This window comes from Zootoca vivipara, chromosome 2, assembly GCF_963506605.1.
Source record: "Zootoca vivipara chromosome 2, rZooViv1.1, whole genome shotgun sequence".
NCBI classification, from domain to species: domain Eukaryota; kingdom Metazoa; phylum Chordata; class Lepidosauria; order Squamata; family Lacertidae; genus Zootoca; species Zootoca vivipara.
Window position 1 is genome coordinate 31,017,831 of NC_083277.1, and position 24,959 is coordinate 31,042,789.

Sequence of the window (24,959 nt, forward strand, 5' to 3'; positions counted from 1 at the left end):
TTTGCCAAACTTTTAAACAATTTTGTTGCTGCTGTACCACTTGGGTATTTATGCTGATTTGTCTGCTTGTTTGCATTGGATGTGATATTTTAAATATACATTCTTATTTATTCAGTATATCGGTGTTCATTTTAATGCATGCATCTAGGTTTATCACCACCACATATTTTTCTTTGTGACTTTTAGGGAATGGCCCTCCTTCTTTTGAATGTCAGTGTTTGCAAGCTGCATGTAATAACCAACACAGGAAAATGAAGTTGTTTTTATACCCCATTAATGTTCCAACTTTATAATGCACTTATTTTTAATGGACTGAGAAGTTTAGCTTTACTGTTGCAACATTTTATTTCGAAAGGAATGATTCAGTTGCAGCTCTAATTTAGAAATTATAGATAAACATATATCCTCACCTCCAAGGCAGCCAACAAAGAAAAGCAGGAACATCTGTTTCCATAGTAACAACATCTTCAGCTGCCAAAAGTTAGAAGTTCTTGTCCAGCCTCAAATGAACAGTACACTTAGGTCTTCCACACAGAACCTTTAATCTGTTAAAACAACATGAATACACAAATAATTTAATTATAGGATTCACCACATGAAAAGCAAGTTACCTGTCAAATGAACTTTTTAATGGAAGGAAGATTGACGCTCCCTCATGGCCATAAAAAAATTATTCACTCAGGCTCGGTAAAAAACTATACTTAGAATTAGAGAATTACACACTGTGCCAGCTAGCAATCAAGTAATCTTATTTCTTTGGGAGTACTGTTTTTGCTGTAGTTTCAATAAGCAGAGTTGGTGTGTTCCAAAATCTACTTTATCTTGCCGATGTCAAAGGACCATCAGAGAGGAGACTCATCTTAAATGTGGGAAATGGGGAAATGGTAGACATAGATGTTATTCTAGGCAGTTCCAACTGGACTCAAAGGAAGTTCAAACAGAACCCAAAGATGCATGCAGAAGGTATCAGGTTCAATCCCTGGAATCCCCCAGGTTGGTCTGGGAACATAGCTGCCAAGTTATCCCTTTTTTTAAGGGATTTTCCATTATGCTGAATAGGCTTCCTCGCGAGAAAAGGGAAAACTTGGCAGCTATGTCTAGGAAGGTCCCCTGCCTGAAAGACTGGAAAGCCTTTGCCAGTCAATGTGTCAATGTAGGCAGTAACTGAGCTAGATGGATTAATGCCTCCAACTTAGTATAAGGTTATTTCCTATGATCCTAACATACTATTCTATTAATTACTATAACTGCACTGGAATTCCAGTGACCTGGATAGCACCTCTGACTACAAGAGGAAAATAATCTAGATGTGTATGCAAATTCATTCTCAAATTTAGAAAAATAAATAAATGAATTATTGCCATAAAGCAATACTCTCAAGCACAGCAATGGTTCAGTCAAACAAATACCAGAATTTTAAAGTGCACACACTAATCCCATCAACAGACCTACTCAAGCTTTCTTAAACCTTAGACCAAACTCCACAGAGAAATCACATGCTTTACAAGTACAGCTCCTCACAGATAATAGTCACAGGCACATGGTAGATTTCCTCTGTGTTCATAGGGATTTGTGGGGTTTTATTTGCTTGATTTGCTTCTTCTTTCCTCTCCTCGGCCATTTTGAAATGTACCTCACCTTTGCTCCATCCAGCCCCTAACAGATGAAAGCATATTTCCTATTTCTGCACCAGCGTGAACCATCAATGGTATTACTAAATTCTGCCTGGTGACACAATCATGGATATACAATAAAGATCATATGAAAGGCAGCCAGGAAATTAGTCTTCCTCCTGGTACTTATGCAGCTCAGCATTATAAGAATTATCTTCATTTGGAAATCGAAACAGGTTGTTTATATATATATATATCGGTGTGTGTGTGTGTGTGTGTGTGAGTGTGTGTGTGTGTGTGAGTGTGTGTACACACACACACACACACACTAATGTTGCTATGTTAGCCCAACAAATCTCCACGAACCTTAGTGCTTGGGTACTGTACAGAGGCTGGATTAAATGATTAGGTTGATTCAAAGAAACAACTATGTTAAAAACCAGTTGTGGTAATTGCAGTGTTCTGTAAGTACTGGCTAATGTGTCTAATATATTTGACACTTCCATGACTTTGGTTGCATTACAAAAAGTACCAATATGAGATTTTAAATATGTATGTATGTATGTATGTATGTATGTATGTATGTATGTATGTATGTATGTATTGGATGTCTGTGGGCTGAAGACAAATAAATGTGTGGACTGTTAAGTCCCAACAGTTCTCACTGCCTTTCACATCTTTTAATCCACTACAACCACTGATGCTTTCATGCACTGGAAATCTCAACAGTCATATAAACTTCTCAGTGAAAGTCATTAAACAAAGGGGAAAGCCACATCCAGGGTAAAATGCAGAGAGCATTGATAGTGTTAAATGAACTCAAATGTTGGGGTTTAAAAGGGGTGCTTGTGAACATTTGCTAAGGCTTTAAGGCAGCACTCCCCTGATGCATAATTCTTGCATCTTATCTTAGAAAAAGAACCACAATGTGAATTTGAGTTGGAGTATTAATAATCTTGCCATTTAAACTCAGTCAGGTACAGTACTTTTGCTTTTTTTAAAAAAACAAAACTGCAGAGCTTGTATTGCTGTTCCATTTGTATAACAGAGTCTGCTCTATAATACCTCAGAGGGGAACAAAAATTTCATCATTATTCAATTACTCGTTGAAGAAACAGCAGTATTATCACCATGACACAGAGGTCGCAAGTGCATCAAGAGATTAAATTACAAAAGTAATGAAAAATTATGTTTCCAATTATATTCTGGCATGATTATTCAGCTCGTGAAAATATAGGTGTTTGCCTCAGACTATTCATTGATACTTTTCAAAATTTCAAAGTGAAATATATTTCATATATTATATAAACCAGATTACCAGCTTTTAAAATGCAGAAAATAAATGTCTTGGGATTCTCCCCAAGCATTTGTTTCAACGTCAAATTGTAAAGCAATTACACAATATATGTTAAGACATTTACTAAAATTTACACAGGTTGCAATCTTTAACCAATATCTGAATACTCCTTCAGATGCTTTGAAATGCACTGTCATCCACAGTCTCACCCAAAAAACTGAAATTATTTTATATATTTATTTCTAAGATCAATGTCCTGAATGCTACCCGATAGCAGCTTACAAAAGTCATTAATACATACATACAGTGAAATAACCAAATTATTGACACACCATCAGGATTACCCATTAGGTTGGACATAGACATTAAATTTGATCCTTAGAATTGTACCCAAACTCTAAAACTACAGAAGTAGGGATTTTTCTTTCTGCGTCTCACTTCATTCTTAGGCAACTCACTTAGTGGGCCAACACTCTGACTCCAAAACTACAGCTGATGGCAAATATGCATAGATGGTCTATAAGTTTACATTTAAATGCAGAGTTTTCATTCATTCATTTAGTTAATAAAATTTATACACCCCTTGATTGCAAAAAAACCCCTCAAAGCAGTTTACAAAAGATAAAACAGTAACATCAAGAAAAAATACAACCATATTAGAAAACATGCAAAAGTTATGCTACTAAAACAGAATCTCAACTTTCTAAGCATCTGGGTAGGCTTGTCTAAACAGGAATGTTTTTAGCAGGTGCCGGATAGTACAGTGAAGGCATCTGCTTGATCTCAACAGGCAGAGTGTTCTAAAGTGCAGGTGCTGCCACACTAAATGATTGAGTTCTTACAAAAATGGAACGGGTATAATGTGGCATCTGTACAACTGCCAATTCTGCTGTTCTAAGCAGTTGAGTGATTTTACTTTCTTGGGCCCCTTGATCACTGCAGATGGTGACAGCAGTCATGAAATGAAAAGACGCCTGCTTCTTGGAAGAAAAGCAATGACAAACCTAGACAGCATCTTAAAAAGCAGGGACATCCCCTTGCCAACAAAGGTCCGTATAGTTAAAGCTATGGTTTTCCCAGTAGTGATGTATGGAAGTGAGAGCTGGACCATAAAGAAGGCTTATCGCCAAAGAATTGATGCTTTTGAATTATGGTACTGGAGAAGACTCTTGAGAGTCCCATGGACTGCAAGAAGATCAAACCTATCCATTCTTAAGGAAATCAGCCCTGAGTGCTCACTGGAAGGACAGATCGTGAAGCTGAGGCTCCAATACTTTGGCCACCTCATGAGAAGAGAAGACTCCCTGGAAAAGACCGTGATGTTGGGAAAGATTGAGGGCACAAGGAGAAGGGGATGACAGAGGATGAGATGGTTGAACAGTGTTCTCGAAGCTACTAACTTGAGTTTGACTAAACTGCGGAAGGCAGTGGAAGACAGGAGTGCCTGGCGTGCTCTGGTCCATGGGGTCACGAAGAGTCGGACACGACTAAACGACTAAACAACAACAAGCAGTTGAGTGGGCACATTTAGGGTAAGGCAATCTTAAGGGTAAACTTGTAGGTTCATTAGGACTTAAATAACAAAACAAAACAAATAAACTGGAAACTGATGTGGAAATATGGAAAACTGAACTTAGGAAAACTGGACTTAATAGTGGTGGGAAGAAACTGAGAAAAAGCAATAGCTTCAGTTACAGAGCAAAACCGACGAAGTATTTAAGAAGAGCCCCATATTTGACTCATTACAGTATTCCCACCTGAAGGCTACCAGAGAATGTATTTCCATGTCAATGCTATACCTAAGTAGGAATGGCAGCAGCTGGCAAACCAGCCAAAAGGTCTTCTGAGGCACTAAGGCACCTGGGCCAAAATCAGTAGCACCAAATCTCATACCTGATCTGTCTGGTGCAACACTATCTAGAACAGGCTGAACACCAGTTTCCTGGACATGAAAACTAGGTACGAACAGTGCCTCCATCTCATCCATTTATCAGTCTTCAAGCAGTCCATTGCCAATTCCAAACACTGATTCAGCACCCACATAGCCTCACCTGACTCGGATAATGAAGAGAATAGAGTTCAGCGTCATCAGTACACCAATGGTACTTGTTCTACAAATTCTCAAGTGAACTCACTCAAAAGCTTCACTGAAATCAGTAGAGGGGAACCTCAAACCCTGCTAGCAACCAGAACTCTCCGCATGTCACACACCTAATCTCAAGTATTATAGCCTGGCTGTATGCCTCTTTCTGGATGAAGGACAGAGTAGGGTATGCGAGTGTGTGTAGTCTGCCATACAAAGCTAAAGTATGCATTCCTTGCTCCACCCACTTTTGTTTCTGGCCCCACCCACCACTGGCATGTCGTCCTTGGAAGATCACCCAGAAGAGAATGAGGCTGAAAAAGGTTCCTTAGCCTGACAGAGATGTTAGAAAGCATAGGAGTTAAAACAGAACCTAGATGGATGCCATCGTACGGGTAGTATGGGGTTGAGCAGAACCCATCAGTGGTATGTTCTTTAACCAACTCTGCAAACCCACAATATCTTCATGCCTTCTTCCTCCTAGAAACAGATCTTTCTGCAAATCATATTGCAAACTTCCCATCTTGATCTCTTGATCTTGACAAGAAGAGAGGTTTTTTTTATCGGTTCCACTAAAAATTATAAACAATTCTAACATATTATACTTTTAATATTATATGCATATAATATTACAAGTCAAAGGCTTGGAAACGATGCCTTATGAGGAACGGCTTAGGGAGCTGGGTATTTTTAGCATGGAGAAGAGAAGGTTAAGGGGTGATATGATAGCCATGTTCAAATATATACAGTAAAAGGATGTCATATAGAGGAGGGAGAAAGGTTGTTTTCTGCTGCTCCAGAGAAGCAGACACGGAGCAATGGATTCAAACTACAAGAAAGAAAGACTCCGGGATCGGAGTTAAGCAGCAGTGGAAGAAGATTGGAAGAAATTTAAAATTTATTTAAAGAATAAGCATATAATAGATTAGAATCAGTGGATGTGAGGGAGATACAAAGAGGTTGTAGATAATACAATGGTGTGAAATAAGTAGTGTTAGAAGATAATGATAATTTAATTAAGAAGTAAGATATAGATAAGAGTGTAAAAGGATAAGATGTAAAAGATAGAGAAATAAGGTAATATTAAAGTAATAATTAGAGTTTATATAAGATTTAGAGTTTACTAAGGATGACATGTAAAGAATCGCAGAAGGAGGTGGAATGAGGAAGTCAATAGATTAGAAATAAGGGTTATAAATTAGAATTTTTGTTTTTGTATTTTTTGTACTTTGTATTTTTTGTACTTTGTATTTTCGTGTTTTGTATTTTTGTATGTTTTTGTTTAATAAATACATTTTTTAAAAAAAAACTACAAGAAAGAAGAGTCCACCTAAACATTAGGAAGAACTTCCTGACAGTAAGAGCTGTTCGGCAGTGGAATTTGCTGCCAAGGAGTGTGGTGGAGTCTCCTTCTTTGGAGGTCTTTAAGCAGAGGCTTGACAGCCATATGTCAGGAATGCTTTGATGGTGTTTCCTGCTTGGCAGGGGGTTGGACTGGATGGCCCATGTGGTCTCTTCCAACTCTATGATTCTATGAAGGTTTCTGTTTTGTCTAGACATTATTATAGAACTGTCAAGACAAAACCTCTTCAATCCTCCATGGGATTTATCCTATAACATTATTGTCCAGCTATTATTCTGGCACTGTCCTTGAGGGAGAACATTATCTGTCTTTTCTCTTTCATTTTTTCTTTCTTTTTACAAATAGTAGTAGTGGCAGAACTGAGGTTTACATGTTACTTCTGGGTACTTTTGCCCATAGAGACCCAAAGTTCAATATGCTTGGATAAATCTCTCTTGTGCTCTCATCCTCTTTCCTAATCCATCTTCCTTCTCTTCTAATGCCTCTTTGAGCAGACAGCATTGCAATTTCTTTTGAAATTGGTATTTTCAATAGCTAGATGACATCTGCACTCTGACATATATATTTTAGACATGGCCATTGTTTAAATAAGTATTTTAAAGGAGCCTGGAGCTTTTAACACAATGGATGATGCAGCCCATTTTAAAGTTAACAAGAAAAAAAAGTATACACATTTAAAGTGCAATCCCTAACCATGTCTACTCAGAAGTCTTACTCAACAGGGGGGGAAAGGTGCAGAAAACAACCACCAGTATTAACAAAGAATTGGAGAAGCCCATCAGTGAAGGATATAATAGAATGTATGTGCAATGTGGAGAAAATAGAGAAAGGGAGAATTTATTGTGCCTCTCTTTTAATGTGAGAAACAATGAAGCCAAGTGGTAGAAGACTCTTGATAGACAAGAGGAAGTACTTCTTCATACAGTTCATAATGTGAGTCTTCAGAAGATGAGGCATTGATTTTATAAGGGGGGTAGACAAATTCATGGATAATACGCCTGAAGAAGGCTATTATATCCATGTACTTCCTGTGAGATTCCTATAGGCTTCAGGCTAGCCATCATGGGAAACATGGTGCTTTACAGGACAGGCATTTGGTCTAACATAACAGGGGGACAAGATGGTTGGACAGTATTCTCAAAGCTACCAACATGAGTTTGACCAAACTGCGGGTGGCAGTGGAAGACAGGAGTGCCTGGCGTGCTCTGGTCCATGGGGTCACGAAGAGTCAGACACAACTAAACGACTAAACAACAACAGGGGGACACGGGTGGCACTGTGGGTTAAATCACATTGCCTAGGGCTTGCTGATCAGAAGGTCGGCGGTTCGAATCCCCACGACGGGGTGAGCTCCCATTGCTCGGTCCCAGCTCCTGCCAACCTAGCAGTTCGAAAGCACATCAAAGTGCAAGTAGATAAATAGGTACTGCTACAGCCAGGGCCGTCTTAAATGCCCCTGCCGCTGTGGTGCGCCGGATCTCTCCGGCGCCCTCCCACCCCATTTCCCAGCGCGGTGGGCGGGTGGGCGCAGCGGCGGGGGGGCGGGCAGGCACAGCGCGATCTCTCTGGCGCCCTCCCGCCCCGTTTCCCAGCGCAGTGGGCAGGTGGGCGCTGCGCGCAGCGCGGCTCCCACAGCCGCAGCTGCGCGGCGGACCGGCGGATCGGCCGGCCAGTGGGCGGGCGCAGCTCGCGGCGCCTTTCTGGCGAGCCGGCGCCATGGTGCCCTGCGCCACCGGGGGTCTACCTAGAGCCGGGCCTGGCTACAGCAGGAAGGTAAACGATGTTTCTGTGCACTGCTCTGGTTCACCAGAAGCGGCTTTGTCATGCTGGTCACATGACCTGGAAGCTGTACCTGGAAGCTCCCTCGGCCAATAACGCGAGATGAGCGCCACAACCTTGGAGTCGGTCATGACTGGACCTAATGGTCAGGGGTCCCTTTACCTTTTTAACAGGTCTTCTACTATGTTCTTAAACTGCACCTTCGCCAAAAAATATCAAAAATACAAGAGCCAATAACCTTCTTTGCATACATCCCCCCCCAAAAGAGATTAAAAATGGATACAGGAAGGAAGGAAGGAAGGAAGGAAGGAAGGAAGGAAGGAAGGAAGGAAGGAAGGAAGGAAGGAAGGAAGGAAGGAAGTTCACATTTCACAGATGGGGCCAAGTCCGAAAGGCCTATGATAACTCACAATATGCCAAATTTCTCTGAGATGAACGAAGGCAATAATATAAAAATACAAAACACACAAGTCTTGAAAATGTCCACTCGTTTGGAAGGGTATGGTAATAATTGTCACCAATATCTAATCAACGTATTTGTGGGCAGGATGTGCTGTTAATGTTTTAAAGTTTGGTGGGCTTATTGGCAAGGCTGAAGACACACAGATCTGGACCCATAAGCCCCCACTTTCCGCTCCTTGTTCTCTTGTGACAACAAACTTTTTTAGGAGCAAAGGAAGCTGCCATATAACAAGTCAGGCGATTGGTCCATGTAGCTTGATACTGCTGATTGGCAGTAGCTCCCCAGGGGTTTCAGGCAGGAGTCTCCCAAAGTTCTCCCAAGAGATGCTACGTATTCAACCTGGGGCTTTTTGCATGCACTCCTACTGAGCCAAAGAGAAGCCAGGTATGCAGAATTTTGGATGGATGGCTCTTGCAAAAACTACAGGCACCACTCCCTTACTTTTTTATTTGTAAAGGAAGTCTAAAAATACAACAGACTAGAAATTATTAAAAACAACAACAATCTGCCTGAAGCATAGGAAAACCCCTACAGCTGAGTTGGAAGCACTACAGGGACATACCACTATTTTCAGCCTTTGTCTTAATTAGAGGTGCAATCGGAAATGGAATGATCTTCACTGTGAAGCCTCTGACAGACTTGCTTTGTCTTCATCTCGAAAAGGTTATCATCATAATTAAGTCTGGATTATGAAACCCAAATTACTGATTCCACACTGAAAGTCAAAATCCACAATTACCAGCGAAATCATGCTCATGTAATTACCAATTACACTATCTTTGCAAATTGTTTCATTTCACTCACAACAACAGGTATTTCTGCACCATCCTGCTAATCACCAAGACACAAAAATGTCTTTTCTTATCTTGAGAAACCCAGCTACTTGAGACTCTTTTACTGTTTAAATAACTATTTCTGCTAAATTAATTTGTACTCACATAACGGCTTGGATTTTAATCATCTATACTATTTTCTGTTTATAGAGACGTTCATGACTTGTTTTATGATTACATGCTAAGACGATCCACAAGCTCTCCTATTTACACATATATTTCCAAGACATTTGCAGCATCATTTCATTTTTATTTCCCTTTCATTTCAGCCACTAAATGAACTCTTCCTCAAAATTACTGGTGACTTCCTTGAACGTTAATATGCTTGCTTTTGCCCAAGAGTTTATAAAACCATAATATATATATATAACATATAATTGCCACTATATGGGATTTGGCATACCAATTTTAGACTGCATTCCATATACAGCAGAAATTTAAATGATGTTACATTTTCCAGTCACCCCAGTGATAATTTTTTTATTTTTTTATTGTTGTTGTCATTTGGTATTTTAGAACAAAACTAACTGCAGTCTAAAAAGTTTGTAAAGTTTATGTTGCTTCACTCCCCTTTACCGTAAATACCAAGTTGTTTCATTACACTCATAGCCCATATTATTGTTAAACTTCAAAATGATTTTTAGATGTCTGTGGCTTTCATTTTTTAAAAAAAGTACAGGATGGGATTAAATCAAATTTTACTCAAAGTAGGTGCATTGACATTAATGAGCACAGCTAAGTCAGTCCCATTTATTTCAAGGGTATACTCTAAGTAAAACACAGTTGAATACCACCCAAAGTTATGAATTATCATGATAGTATTCCATGAATACTCAGAAACAAGGCAGCAAGATTTGCAAATAAGGCCTGTGGTTTGAGGACTGTGCCTTTATACATATTTTGGGTCTATGGAGGAACTAGTTGCAAGCCACTTTATTAGGCAAATAAGTGCTGTGTTCTTTGGGTTCAGTCCTGTAGTGTTGTGTTAACTGTCTTGGAGGATCTCATTAAAGATGGAGGATCTTGTTTAAGATGGAAAGGTGTACAAGTATTTTAATTAAGAAATACTTCCCCATAATTGCCACTATATGGGATTTGGCATACCAATTTTAGACTGCAAATAAGCTTTTATGTATTTATTAAAAACATGTGCCTCCCACCTCAAAAGAGGCACTGAAGTTGGCCTATTTTGTTTATATAAAAACAACAAGAAAGAACCAATATTGTTCTTTAGTTTATACGAACAACAAACTTACAAGAATCAACAAGTAGGAACCAGGTGATAAACTAAAAGAAACCAATAAACTACAAGAAACCAATAGAAAGAGAAGACCAGCAAAAAGATCCAAATCTGGCCAAACACTATCTGAACAACAGGCCAAACACCTACCAGGGCCAAAAAGTTTGTCATGGAATATACACCGGCTGAAATTCCATTTTCTACTTATCTTTTGATATTTCCTCCTGTAAAAGAGATCCATGACGTAGAGCAGGCATCCCCAAACTTCGGCCCTCCAGATGTTTTGGACTACAATTCCCATCATCCCTGACCACTGGTCCTGTTAGCGAGGGATCATGGGAGTTGTAGGCCAAAACATCTGGAGGGCCACAGTTTGGGTGTGCCTGACCTAGAGCATGGAAGGCAGGTTAAGAGTATATGGGTAAAAACTGCAGGAGAAGGAAACAACAGTGCATAGCTGCCAAGTTTTCCCTTTTCTCGCGAGGAAGCCTATTCAGCATAAGGGAAAATCCCTTAAAAAAAGGGATAACTTGGCAGCTATGCAACAGTGACTTTATTGTGGGTGCTATAGGCCTCCAAGAAAGACAGAAGATTTTGATTATGTTTTTCCTAGAGCAAATTACCAAACTTTCAAAGAGAGATATAGCAGTCATGGGAAGCTTCAGCTACCCCCATATCTGCGGAAACTCAAACTCTGCCAAGATTGCAAGGTCCAACCAATTCCTCCATTGCCTCGCTAATAATTTCATTTCCCAGAAGATGGAAGAAGCAACAAGAGGGTCGTTAACACTACCAAATCTGCAAAGTAAAAGGAAATACATATTGAAAAGTAGTGCTGCTTTCCTGTGCTTTTAAAGCACATAATCTATGATGGTATTATACAATTAACTAACAGATCTTCTGGGAAATGGACCTTACAAAAGTGTTCTCCTGTTGTCCAAGTTCACTTTGACTAGAACAGTAATGCTTTCTTTTCTTTGCATAAACCCATTATGAGAAAAGTTGAGAATGCCTGGTTAAATTAATAGTTGTAAGTTATTTTTATATCAATCCTATTTGGCTGCTATTCGCTGCCACTTTGTCTCTCTGGTGGTTTTGGCAACATTTATATCTGCTTATGGCTTAATTCTTTTTCCTAGAGTGATTCCAGTGAATCGGGGATCACTTGTAAAATGATAACATCACAATTAACCAATTAGATTTGTGTATACAAATCTAATTGTGTATACAACATCAATGAGGGGAAAGAAGTCAATGATAATGAAGGCAATGCTTTGTGCTGGATGAACCAGCTAATTAGATCATCAATTGCTCTCTGCACCTTCATCTAACTTGCTGCAAAATCCTGTTGATTCCTTAAAAAGTGTGGGGAGGGGAGAGAGAGAGAGCTTTTCCTCACTTGTGAAAATTGTTATGAAAAGTACCCCATCTTTTGGTGTAGCCCTAAAATTGCACCGACGTTTGAACCCTGGAGGCAAATATAAGAAGAAAATAAGCTAAATGTGTTATGGTAAATGCATATCTGTAAGCAGTGCTAATATGCAAGTGTTGCATCCTGCTAAATTAAACACAGTCATATCTCGGGTTGCGAACGTGATCCATGTGGGAGGCGCGCTCGCAACCCGATTCGGCGCTTCTGCACATACGCATGACGTCATTTTGCATTTCTGCACATGCGTGAGCACAACCCGAAAACATGTAACCTGCAGCGTTCGCAACCCGAGGTATAACCGTACAGAAATATCATTAGTCACTTATGAAAAATAAAACAGGCTGGTTTTGAGATATACTGCATGCAGTATATGATGAAGAGCCAATGCTAATTGCAAGCTGGGCAAAGCAATGTCTGTGCCAGAAGAAACAGAGAAAGGACAAAGAAAGGAAGAGAATGCCAGGCACTTTGGCTCCTTGGAGGTCTCATTAGATCTTTGCACTTCATCTGTGCAACAGTATTGCTTACTAGAAAGCAGCCTTCACAGGTAGAAGTTGCTGAGCTGCCTGTGGCTGATCCTGTCCCAGCAGGAAACTCTGCAGTACACAGGGAACCTCAATTAAGCTGAACAGTAAAGAAAAAATATGAAAAGACAATGTAATAGAATATAGCCCTTTTAAAATTTTTTTTACTTGTTTGGGGGTGGGGGATATTTTAATTAGGTTATTCAGAGAGGTTAAGAATCATTTATTCTAACTTCGTATTCTAACTACTAAATCAGCGACTACTTTCCAGTCCTATGACTTTATCAGTTACCTATTGCCAATATGTTTCTTCCTCCCAATATATATTATTTAGAATACTTCGGTGCCATTATAAACTGTCTCAGGCATCCATATGATACGAACAAAATTTGATGGGTAGGCCTGCTCTCGAAAAACAGAATATTGGCTGTGCTTCTGGAAAGGCTAATACGGCACATTGACCATTTTCAAATACATATATTTTTTCCTCTGAATGTCCTTATTTGCCAAGTAAGAGAAGTGGCCATTCAGCTAGATAATGTGAGCAATAGTTTCTATATCATACTTTTCCACATTATTGCAGGTTTTTTCCCCCAAATTAATAAAATAATGTGTGATAAATTGATTATGTCAGGACGGTGAGGAAACAGACTGTCCTCTGGTGAGATGAAGTGACCTCATTACATATAGTGGATTACCCCAAATCCAGAGGCCAAATAGGGAAATCCCAATGCTTGATATTATGTATCTTAGGTGATATTATTCCCAGACTTCAGTTACTGAATACCATACTCCTTATCAGTAAACCGCCCTGTGATCCTCAGGTGAAGGGCAGTATATAAATTTAATAAATGATAATAAAAATATTATCTACCCCACTGGGATTCTCACTTTCTTAAAACATTTTGCTCATGCCGCATGAAGAACCCTACTGATATTCATTCTATAGAAGTTCATTCATTGCCTTTCCCTCCACACTTTTTGCAAACCTACTTCCCCACTGAGTGATTCTTTTCATTGAAAAAGAGTATTTGGTATTTGTAACAGTGATTCTTTTTTATACACAAACCTGGCTTCACGGGGTTAGCTATGGCAATTTGTCAAGAGCTCATTCTTCTTCGTGATTTTAAAAGAAACTATATTATCCATAATATACGGATAATAATATTCTGTATTTTCTCAATGTGATTTCCCAAATTTGGTCTTCTCTACCCATAAGTGACAAATCTCATTGTACTAAACACACATACACAAAAAAATCATACAAGCCTGAATTGCAAGTGAAGCACCATTCAAAGCGCTATTCCATTTTTAACTTCGCAGTATGAAAATCAAAGGTGAGTTTATTCAAAATTCAAAAAATTGTGCAAGGGTTGTTCCTTCAGCAGAAGGAATTAGTTTGAGCTATTGCCTCTCAACCCTGTCAAACTCATTTTCACCCCACAAGGCCAAAAAATTAAACAGAAACTCCATGGGGTAGGAATGTGTCATTTTTGGTCATACTATAAAGCACTATATATGTTTGGCCAATCAAGTAGAAAGGAGATTTATTGTTACTGTGAGGGACAAGGGATATCGCGAAGTCCCTCCCCTCCTGAGTTCAAGCCCATCCCCGAGCACAGGGGAAAGCAGAGAGAGTTCCAATGCCAGTGGGGAAGCAGGAAGTCGGGTCCGAGGCTCAGGCAAGGTAGAGGAGCCAGGGTCCCAGGTGGGACAGGAAGGGGCGAATAAGGGGGGGAGACCCATCCCCCCAACTCCGGAATTACGCAGAAAGAGGAGGGGAAAGAGGATGGGTCTGCCAAAGCTTTTGTGTTGGCGAAAGACGCGCCAAAAGCCATTCGGAGGTTCTGAAACCGACTGACCACATCACTCCGTGTAAATAGCAATGACTTCAGCACTGTAAATACGCAGCACCAATAAAAGAATAAAATGCAGAGCTGCGTAGCGTCGTTACTCTGAAGTAGCCCACTCCGGCCACTGTGACAGCAACCTCCGAATCCTTTTTGGGGCTACTTTGGAGTTGCCAGGATGAGCGTGTCAGAGGCGGAGAGATGGCGGCAGATCGCGGAGCAAGCCCAGCAAGAACTGCAGCAGCTGTCGCTGCAGGCGCAGGGGGAATTGAAGGCAGCTAAAGAAGAGACTAAGAAGGTCCAGGACGACCGGCTACAACTTGCGGAACAGGTGAGAGCGCTACAGGAAAGAGAGCAGGAATTAAGGGCGGTGGCGGTAGACCTCCAAAACAAGCTGGATGCAGAGAAAAACAAGGCGGGAGGGGCACCCCAAGTCCAAGTGCTGCCAGGAAGGAGAGCCGGGACCCTAGTAAGCAAGTTCAATGGAGACCCGAGGGAATATCAGGGCTTTGAGACGGAGATTGTGTATGCTCTTGAGCTGCACCACGATGAGTTCCCTGATGATGAGCACCGGGTAGCGTTTATTGTGGAGCACCTTACCGGGGCAGCCAGGGAGTGGCTAAGACCGTTAATCGCAACAAAAAATCCTTGCATGAAGAATGTCAAACTTTTTCTAGAAGGTTTGAAAACGATGTATTCGTCCGATAGTCATATGGACCAGACTAAGGAGGAACTTCATAATTTACGCCAAGGAAATATGACAGTTCGCGCGTATTGGGCGAAATTCACCATGCTGGTGCACAGATTGGGGTGGGAACTAGAGTCACCCCCAATGCAAGCGGCGTTCTACTTGGGGTTGCATGAGGAGGTGAAGGATGAGCTCTCGAGAGGTCCAAAGCCCAGTAATATGGATCAGCTGAGCAAAGCGGCTCTGGCGGTGGGGGTGAGACAGGAATCCCGATGGAGCGACAAGCAAGCAACGCGCGCAAAGCGGGCTTGGTTCCCACGGTCGCAGGAGAAGCCACTCCCCCAACAACCCTTTCAAGCCACGCCTGGGGCCAGCCAGGACCAGGAACCCATGCAGATTGATAGCGCGCGCGCGGGCTTTTCAAACCCCAGCGGCGCCAAGACGCAAGGAGGGAAGGGGTGGGAATTGCTTTCTCTGTAACTCCCCCCAGCATCTCGTCAGAGACTGCCCACATCGCAGGGAGTGGCAAGGAAAGGCGGGAACGGTTGTGCCCTCCCCCACTGACGCAGTACCACAGCAGGGAAACGGGAAAGCCTGGCTGCAGGAGACAAGGGGCAGCAGCCAGGCACAGTCAGCAGACAACAGCCCCAGCCCACCCACCCGCACAGAGAGGAGCAGAGCCAGCCCACCCCTCCCAGAGCAGGAGTGGTTCTAGAAGTGACGCTCACGCTCCCAAATGGCTATCCCCTGACGGTCCTCGCCCTGATTGACAGTGGGGCGTCGGCGAACTTCTTCTCGAGAAACTTTGCAGAAGAGCACCAAATCCAGCTTCTGCAGCTGGATTTTCCTCTGCACGTGGCAACCATTGACGGCAGAGAGCTGCTGGGAGGGGCCATCACTCATCAAACCCCCCCCCATGAGAATGACGGTGGGAAGGCACTCAGAGACACTGGCATTCAACGTCACCACCATCTCAGACCCCCCCATCGTCTTGGGCATGAGCTGGCTGGCGCGCCACGACCCCTCCATCAGTTGGCACCAGAGATGCATCACGTTTGGGTCGGACTTTTGTCTGGAACATTGCATGCAGCACCAACCAGGGGAGGGGCCTCCAATAGCCACGGTGGCCACCATGCACGTCAAAGGGGGTGAGGCGATACCCAAGCCGTACTGGGACCTGCAGGAGGTCTTCAGCGAAGCAGAGTCCGACCACCTACCCCCGCACAGGCCTTTTGACTGCCAGATCAACCTGGTGCCAGGGGCAACTATACCCCCAGCCAAGCTGTACGCCATGTCAGACCAGGAACTGGAGGATCTGCGCACTTTCATCGACAAGAACCTCAAGCGGGGGTTCATCAGAGAAAGCAAGGCAGCAGGGGGCAGCCCGGTCTTCTGGGTGGACAAGAAAGCCACGCAACAGCGCCGTCTTGTGGTGGATTTTAGACGGCTGAATTCAGTGACAGAGCCAGTGGCGTTCCCCATGCCCAGAGTGGATGATCTCCTGACAGCGGCACGCAGGGGCAAGATTTTCACCAAGCTAGACCTGAGGGGGGCGTACAACTTGATCAGGATCCGGGAAGGCGATGAATGGAAAACCACGATGTTCACGCCTCTGGGCTCTTTTGAATATCTGGTGATGCCCTTCGGGTTGCAAGGGGGCTCAGCATGCTTCCAGGCCTTCATGCACCACGTCCTGGGGTCCCTCCTCTTCAGGAAATGCTTGGTCTTCCTGGATGACATCCTTATATATTCCGATGACCCAGTGCAGCATGTGAAAGATGTCAGGGAGGTGTTGCAGCGCCTGAAGGAGAACCACCTGTATGTGAAGCTGGAGAAGTGCAAGTTTCACACCAAGGAGGTGGACTTCCTGGGCTACAAGCTGTCAGACAAGGGGCTGGCGATGGACAAGGACAAGGTGCAGGCCATCCTGGACTGGCACAGCCCCAGGACGCGCAAAGATGCCCAACGCCTACTAGGCTTCGCCAACTTCTACAGGAAGTTCATCAAGAACTTCTCTCGCGTTACGGCTCCCATCACGGACTGCCTGAGAGGCAAGCAGAAGTTCAGGTGGACACCAGAGGCGCAAGCAGCGTTCGAAAGCCTCAAGAGGGTGTTCGCCTCAGACCAGAACCTGTTCCACGTGGTTCAGGACGCGCCCCTACGCGTGGAGACAGATGCTTCTGATAAAGCTGTGGGCGCCATTTTGTTGCAACTGGACGCCAACAGAGAGTGGAGACCCTGTGCCTTCTTCTCCAGGAAGTTGACCCAGCCAGAGCGAAACTACACGGTGTTTGATCGGGAACTTCTTGCGATCCACGCTGCGTTCCAGCACTGGAGACACTTCCTGGTGGGCGCCAAGCACCCCATCCAGGTGTGCACGGACCACAAAAACCTGGAGTTCTGGAGAACGGCCAGGGTGCTCAACCAGTGGCAGATACGGTGGGCAGAGTTCTTCTCGAACTTCAACTTCTCCATACACTACATCCCGGGAGAGCAGAATGTCAGGGCGGATGCCCTCTCCCGCAAGCCAGAGTACATGGAGGAGGAGGCACCACCGGCACCCAGGCACATTTTCCCCCCGTCAGCATGGTCCTGCGGAGCAGCAGTGGTGAGCGAGGCAGAACTCACAGCACTGACGGCAGCGGATGAATTTGCCAACCGCATCTTCAGAGAACTGAGAGGGGGGGGAGCAGGCAAAAGACTTTGCAGCACGCAGGGGGCTGCTTCTCTACAAGGGTGCACTGTACCTGCCCACCACCCAGCTTAGACGTACGGTCCTCAAGCAGATGCACGACAACCCAATGGCGGGTCATTTTGGGCGGGACAAAACCGCTCACCTAGTCATGAGACACTTCTGGTGGCCAGGGGTGCGGGAAGATGTTCGAGACTATGTACGGGGCTGTGACACCTGCCAGCGGGCAAAGGTGGTCAGAGCAGCGCCAGCAGGATTGCTGGAGCCCTTAGCCACACCACACAGGCCGTGGGAAGTGGTGTCCATGGACTTCATCACAGATCTGCCTTCTTCCAGGGGCAAGACCGCAGTGTTGGTGGTGGTGGACCTCATGTCCAAAATGTGCCACTTTATACCGTGTGCCAGGGCGGTCTCTGCAGAAGAGACAGCCAAACTGTTTGTTGACCACGTATTCCGACTGCATGGATTACCTTTAAGGGTTATTTCGGATCGTGGCCGCCAATTTGTTTCCAGGTTCTGGCGGCGGCTCATGAACCTCCTGCAGGTGGAGGTCAGCTTGTCGACGGCTAGACACCCGCAGACCAATGGACAGGCGGAGAGGGTCAACGCCATTCTGCAGCAGTACCTGAGATGCTACGTCAGCCAGCGGCAAACGGACTGGGTGGATCGCCTGCCACTGGCAGAATTTGCCTACAACAATGCGGTGCACGTCTCCACAGGGGTGTCGCCCTTTAAGGCCAATTACGGGCGCGACCTCAGATCGTTCCCAGAGAGGGAGGGGGAGGAGGAGGAGGAGGGCCCACAGGCTGAGGATTGGGCAGAGGAACTGGAGACGGTGCACCAGCAGCTCAGAGAACACTTGGAGAGAGCCAAGGAAGCGTACAAGAAGGGGGCAGATCGCCACAGGCGACCGGGGGAGGTCATTAGGGTGGGGGACAAAGTTTGGTTGTCCTCGGAGGGCCTTCCCATCAGAGGGAGGTGCAAAAAGCTGGCGCCCAGAAGGTTGGGCCCCTTCACGGTCACGCAACAGGTCAACCCGGTGGCATACAGGCTGGCACTGCCAGAGGACATGAGGGTGCACCCAGTGTTTCATAGATCGCTGCTGTCGCCGTACAGGGAAAGCAGCAGGCTCCGAGACAGCGAACAAACCCCTGAGGGAGGGGGGGAGAGGGACGGCAGGGAGCAACTCAATGAGGCCACGGCCATCCTGGACTCAAGGTGGGGGGTGGGGGGCCTGGAGTACCTCATGGCATGGGAGGATGCTCCACCGTCACAGAATGAATGGGTCCTAGCCACTCAGATACAGGAGGAATTCCTGGTAGAAGAATTTCACGCCCTCTTTCCCCATAGACCCAAGCCCTGGCACATGGAAAGGGAGGGGGAGGGGGAGGAAGCACGGGAGAGCAGTTCACCATGGCGCTGGGAAGCGGAGTTTGAGGAACCAGAGAATGAGGTATGGGTGTCACCGAGATCCACCCAGTCAGAGGAAGGAGCAGATTGGCAGAACATTTTTACCCCTACCAGCTCTGACGCCACGGACTTTTTGGGATTCCCGTCCTCCCAGGCGGAAGGGGGGGCTCGCAGGACTGGGGGGAGGTGTTCACACCTACGGGCTCGGAAAGCACTGAGTTCTTAGGCTTCCAGTCGTCACCGACACCTGGGGGGGACCTGGGGAGGGGTGAAGGAGAGCTTGGGAGGGGGGTGGATGTGAGGGACAAGGGATATCGCGAAGTCCCTCCCCTCCTGAGTTCAAGCCCATCCCCGAGCACAGGGGAAAGCAGAGAGAGTTCCGATGCCAGTGGGGAAGCAGGAAGTCGGGTCCGAGGCTCAGGCAAGGTAGAGGAGCCAGGGTCCCAGGTGGGACAGGAAGGGGCGAATAAGGGGGGGAGACCCATCCCCCCAACTCCGGAATTACGCAGAAAGAGGAGGGGAAAGAGGATGGGTCTGCCAAAGCTTTTGTGTTGGCGAAAGACGCGCCAAAAGCCATTCGGAGGTTCTGAAACCGACTGACCACATCACTCCGTGTAAATAGCAATGACTTCAGCACTGTAAATACGCAGCACCAATAAAAGAATAAAATGCAGAGCTGCGTAGCGTCGTTACTCTGAAGTAGCCCACTCCGGCCACTGTGACAGTTACCATTTTTGTATTTTAAACATATAGTCAAGGGCCACTCCCTACACAGTGTCAATATAGTTATCTCTCTGCATTTTTTTTTTAGCAAGAGCATTTTTGCCAGCATTTTTTGAAAACTTAAAAAAATATTTTAAGCATTAAAGAGAACTGCCGGATTGCTTTAAAAACATATACAACAGCCCATATTGTAAAACATGATAAAATGCATAAACATCTATAGAAACATAAGACCACATCAGTAAAGCATAAGGAAAATGTGGTTGCTTCAATGCCAAATCAGCTTCTAATTGGCTACATCAGGGGTGGCCAATCATTCTACCATCCTTAGGAGGCATCTTCCAAAGTCCAAACAGTGATAGGGAACCTGTGGCTATCCAGATATTACTAGAATGATACCTTCATTATCCCTGACCCTGACCACTGGCTGTGTCCACGGGAGCCGATCATTGACCATATCTTCCCTAACACTGGTCTATATAAAAGGCAAAAAGATACGCAAAATAACCACAAGAGTGTTTGTGAATTAGACAATGGCTGAAGCCACAAAGTGTTAATCTTAGCCGGTGAGCACACATACATTAGCAACTGGAATTCTCTATCTCTACTGTACACTTTATTTGCAGCATTGTATTACAAACGATACCCGTTCCTCAGCAGCACAAACACAAGAAGTGCACAAGAAGTCAGTGTGGTGTAGTGGTTAAGAGCGGTGGACTCATAATCTGGTGAACCGGGTTCGCTTCCCCGCTCCTCCACATGCAGCTGGTGGGTGACCTTGGGCTAGTCACGCTTCTCTGAAGTCTCTCAGCCTCACTCACCTCACAGAGTGTTTGTTGTGGGGGAGGAAGGGCAAAGGAGATTGTTAGCCACTTTAAGACTCCTTAGGGTAGTGATAAAGCGGGATATCAAATCCAAACTCCTCCTCTTCCTCTTCTTCTTGTGAAGATTTATTTGAAATGGCTTCTAACTTCTATGATTGGAAAAAGGAGAGGGGAGGGAAAGATGCACATCGCCATTCTGTCCATGAGTTACTTGCCAAAAATCAGAGTGTGTGGATAAAATCCGTAGAATCAAATCTATGGTATAATGTAAAAAGATTAAATCCTTTTCCGGCCCCAAGGGGGGGGGGGATTACACACTTTTTCACTCAATGTAATTACATAAGATTACATGGAATATTAAATATGAGAGCTATGTGGAATGACCCAAATCTAAAGTGAAATATCAGAAACTTTATTGTACTTTACCATGCACTTCTTGTTTTAATTTTGCAGTCTCTGGCTTTTGGCTTGCCCTAATCAGCACATTTTTGTGGTTGTAAAGATTTTATTAATTTCAGGCTGATTGAGTTAAATAATGAAAAGTAACTTTTTAATGTAATTGCTTAAAACTGAAACCAAATTCGGATATTTCTTTTTAAAAAAGATTTATGTTTAAATTAAATGTTTGAGAAAACTAGAAACCCTCATAGTTTAGTCTACCAAGGTAACACTTTGCCAAGGCCAAAAATTCTGTTGAGCTATCTATGCCAACCCCTAAACATGAACTCATCTGCTGAGAATACTGGATGGGTAGCATTTCTGAAAATATACCTGAAATTAACTTTGTGATAACTTTTAAATCAATGCAAGGCTACATGTTGATTTTGCTTGCAAGAAACCAAGAGCTAAAATTGAAAACATGGAAACATACAACATATAGGCAATCTTCACCTTATTAGACTAAGTCTGAAGATTCCACAATCTATTTCTTGACATTATAAATTACATTAGGGTAAAGGCCCCTTTCAGACAACAATCATCAATAAATACAATCAGATCTAGAACAAGCCTTATACCCTCATACTCCCTCCTCACATATCATCTGACTTGGTTGGAGGGGGGGGAATCATAGTTCCCCATAACACCCATACTATACTGTCTGTGATATTATGGTTTAACTGCTGTATACAAACCAGGATCTTGTAAGGAAGAGGTGCCAGGAAAAGGACGAGGAATGTATGGGAAGATGACAACTCAAGGTTTATCTATTGAGATTATTACATCTGAACTGGGGCAGAGGTTGCTAAGGAACAGGGTTTACGCTCTCCCCAAAAAAACTCAAAGGAAGAAGCACTACAACTGGGGTAAGGCAACAAAGGGGTAATGTTAATCAAAACGTGGGCTTCTGAATTGTGCCTGTAAACACTTTTTAAAACTATAGGAGAACCCAGTCATAATATTTCAAAGTTCAACTCTGGGCTTGTCCACTCTTCTGCTTGTCCCATGTCTAGAAAGCACGGGTCTAAGTGGTTTTCCCCTTATCCCGCTCCTTTCCCAGGAGAAACCTGCTCTTTGGTGCTAAATCAGCACAAACGTCAATCCAGACAAAAACTGAATTGCTGTTTGCTCCAATTGAGCGCTAAAGAGTTGCTTTCCCTAGGGGAAAGTGGGGGAGGAGGAAGTGTGGATAAGCCCTAGATTTTGCTCCTGGTCAATAGCCCACTAGTCTTTTGTGGCTAGTAACATTAGATTACATGTACCTACAATTAAGAGTTTGTCCTGTCAAAATGCCAGCCACCTAAGGAATCTTCGCTCCTCTGATTTACTGTTTAACTGTTTAAACCTCATAAAACAAAACACTAAATAGTGGGTTGGGCAGAGAGACAGGACATGTACTGCTGTATAGTTTGTGCCAAAGACGTTTGACAAGACAAGATCACAGATTTTTCATTTTTGTTATGCAAAATTATGTGAAATGTTCATTTTGTGCCTTCTTAATGTAGCTGTTGGCTAACTCAAAAGTATTAAGTGGCAGCTGATGGCCTGGGGGAAATTAGAGATTTCAGCTACACATTTCTTTTTAAAATGGTGCAGCTAAGACAAAAAGGCTCTGATGATTTATAAAACCATAGGAAATGCAGTACAATATAAGGTTCATCTCCACAAAGTATGCCATGTGGTGCAACAAAATCGCTACATTTCTGTATGACAAGGAAACAAAGGACACATTAAGACAACAAAGACGTATTATTCTGCATAGTCTTATTGCATCAAATCTTTATATGGAAAAGCCAGAGATTAAAAATCACCAGTAAGCACAGTTGACAGATGACCACACATACCGGTATATAGCAGTTGCCCTTGGCAAGCAGCAAGCTCACATTACTAACAAGCAACCTAAAATTTGTTGCTAGGGGTGGGGCAGTCTGCCAGCTGACTTGAATCCTAAAATACTTGCTGGGAATGTCCTGTCCCAGGTGAAATCTCAAACAAGTAGCCCTGCTTTGTGCACGAAAAACACCAAGTTATCACCATCAAGGGGGAAATAATTTGCTTACCTATTTGTAACGTGAGGGTGCTAAGTGGCATATTGCAGAATTGCAGAACCAGACAAGAAAGAAATTGCAGAATCAGACAAGAAAGAATACCTGCCTTTGCAGAAAAGCTGCAGAGGATTGGAATGACCCCTAAACCCCTAAAATCATGGTAGAAAAATGCTTTCATGTGGTGGCTCAGTGGCAGAGTACATGTTTTGTATGGATAAGGTCCTGGGTTCAACCTCCTGAAAAGACACAGCCATTCAGTTTAGACAGTAATGAGCTACAGTAGATGTGCCAATGCTATGATTTGCTTCTTCCAATGTAATCTGCAACATGCAGATTACAACATGGATCCACAGAACAGGGAAATCTTTGAGGGGAAGGAAAACGAAACTTATTTCGTGCCAGCCAAATGCGTCTGAGGACTCTGTCAGATCCTAGCTTCGTGGGAAGTAGAGGGTTTTCAGTGAACTTGGGCATAAGACAAGGAATCATAAACCATCATAAACATGTTATCAAAACAACCAACAGAAGGTACCAACAAACCCGCTCATTCAAAGTAGCCTATCTTCTTTACGAAAAGTAACTTCTCCTTATTCAGGGGTTAAAAAACAAAACACCAGGAGTCTCTCTTTTCACCAGTGCAGCAAGTTAATTTTCAGACAAATATGTCATTTAGTCACCAATATGGATTCATCTTTTAATTGTAGCAGTACTAACAAAGCAAAGGTTCTCAAGCACGCTGCTTGTGTGGGGATCTAAGAGCAGAGACTGTAAAGTATTGGCTGCTGAATAGGATATTTTTTTAAAAAAAATCAAGACGTATAATAGCTTTAGACTTAAGTGCATCCATACATTAACCTTCTTATAAGGCATTTGTAATGGATCTGCTAGTACAAGCGCAAAGAATGAAACAAACATCTCATACTGCATCAGTACAACTTTTACTGCTCAATGTCTATGTTCCTTCTCCTTTTACAACTTCAACATGGGGAAGAGAACAAGAGCAAGAAGGCATTGGCATTCATGCAGTGCAATCCTATGCATGGTTACCTTTGAAATAACCTGAACTGTAAAAATTGGCCATTACATCACAATTCAAACCCCACACTTTCCAGTGCTTTTCCCATATGCTTTCCTTATCACAGAAAGTCCCAATTTTTTTAGTGGAAGCTGGAACACGGCATCAGCTGTAATTGTGAAACCTGAATTTGCCAGTATGCGATCCCACCCCCAAAAAACAAACCAGCAACAGGGCTCATCCACACCTTCAAAACTACTAAAAAATAAGATTATAAAACATAATTCAGCAGAGTTAACCAAGCTTAAAGCTAGTAAATTGGAGCCTGAGCTGCCCACAGTATGGAAGAGATTTTGCCTACTTAGGGCAAAGTCCTAGCATGAGAAAGACAACCAAACTCCAGCTATGTGCTTCTCCTAGCAGCTCATATTTTGCAATCATATACTTTATTTTATTCATTTAAAGCATTTTAACCAGGTTTTTTTTCAACCAACTTCCTTTGACTTTACTTCCCTTCAATCCCGCTCTGAAGCCTAAGGTCTGCTAGCACCAGCTATTCCACAGACATTTGCAAAAGTATTTTGTGATGTCTCAAGACAAGTGTTTGCCCGCAGCACACCATGACTTCAAGGTTCTTCCCCTGG

General features: G+C 43.6%; 1 protein-coding gene across 1 annotated transcript in view; it reads right to left on the reverse strand.

The window, feature by feature from the left end:
* CNTN3 (contactin 3) overlaps window positions 1-24,959 on the reverse strand; it is a 187,487-nt gene that overhangs the window by 139,957 nt on the left and 22,571 nt on the right. The window contains exon 2 of the mRNA XM_035106611.2: window positions 411-545. Coding sequence (XP_034962502.2) covers window positions 411-465 — 55 coding nt within the window. The 5' untranslated portion in view covers window positions 466-545. The remainder of the gene's footprint in view (window positions 1-410; window positions 546-24,959) is intronic.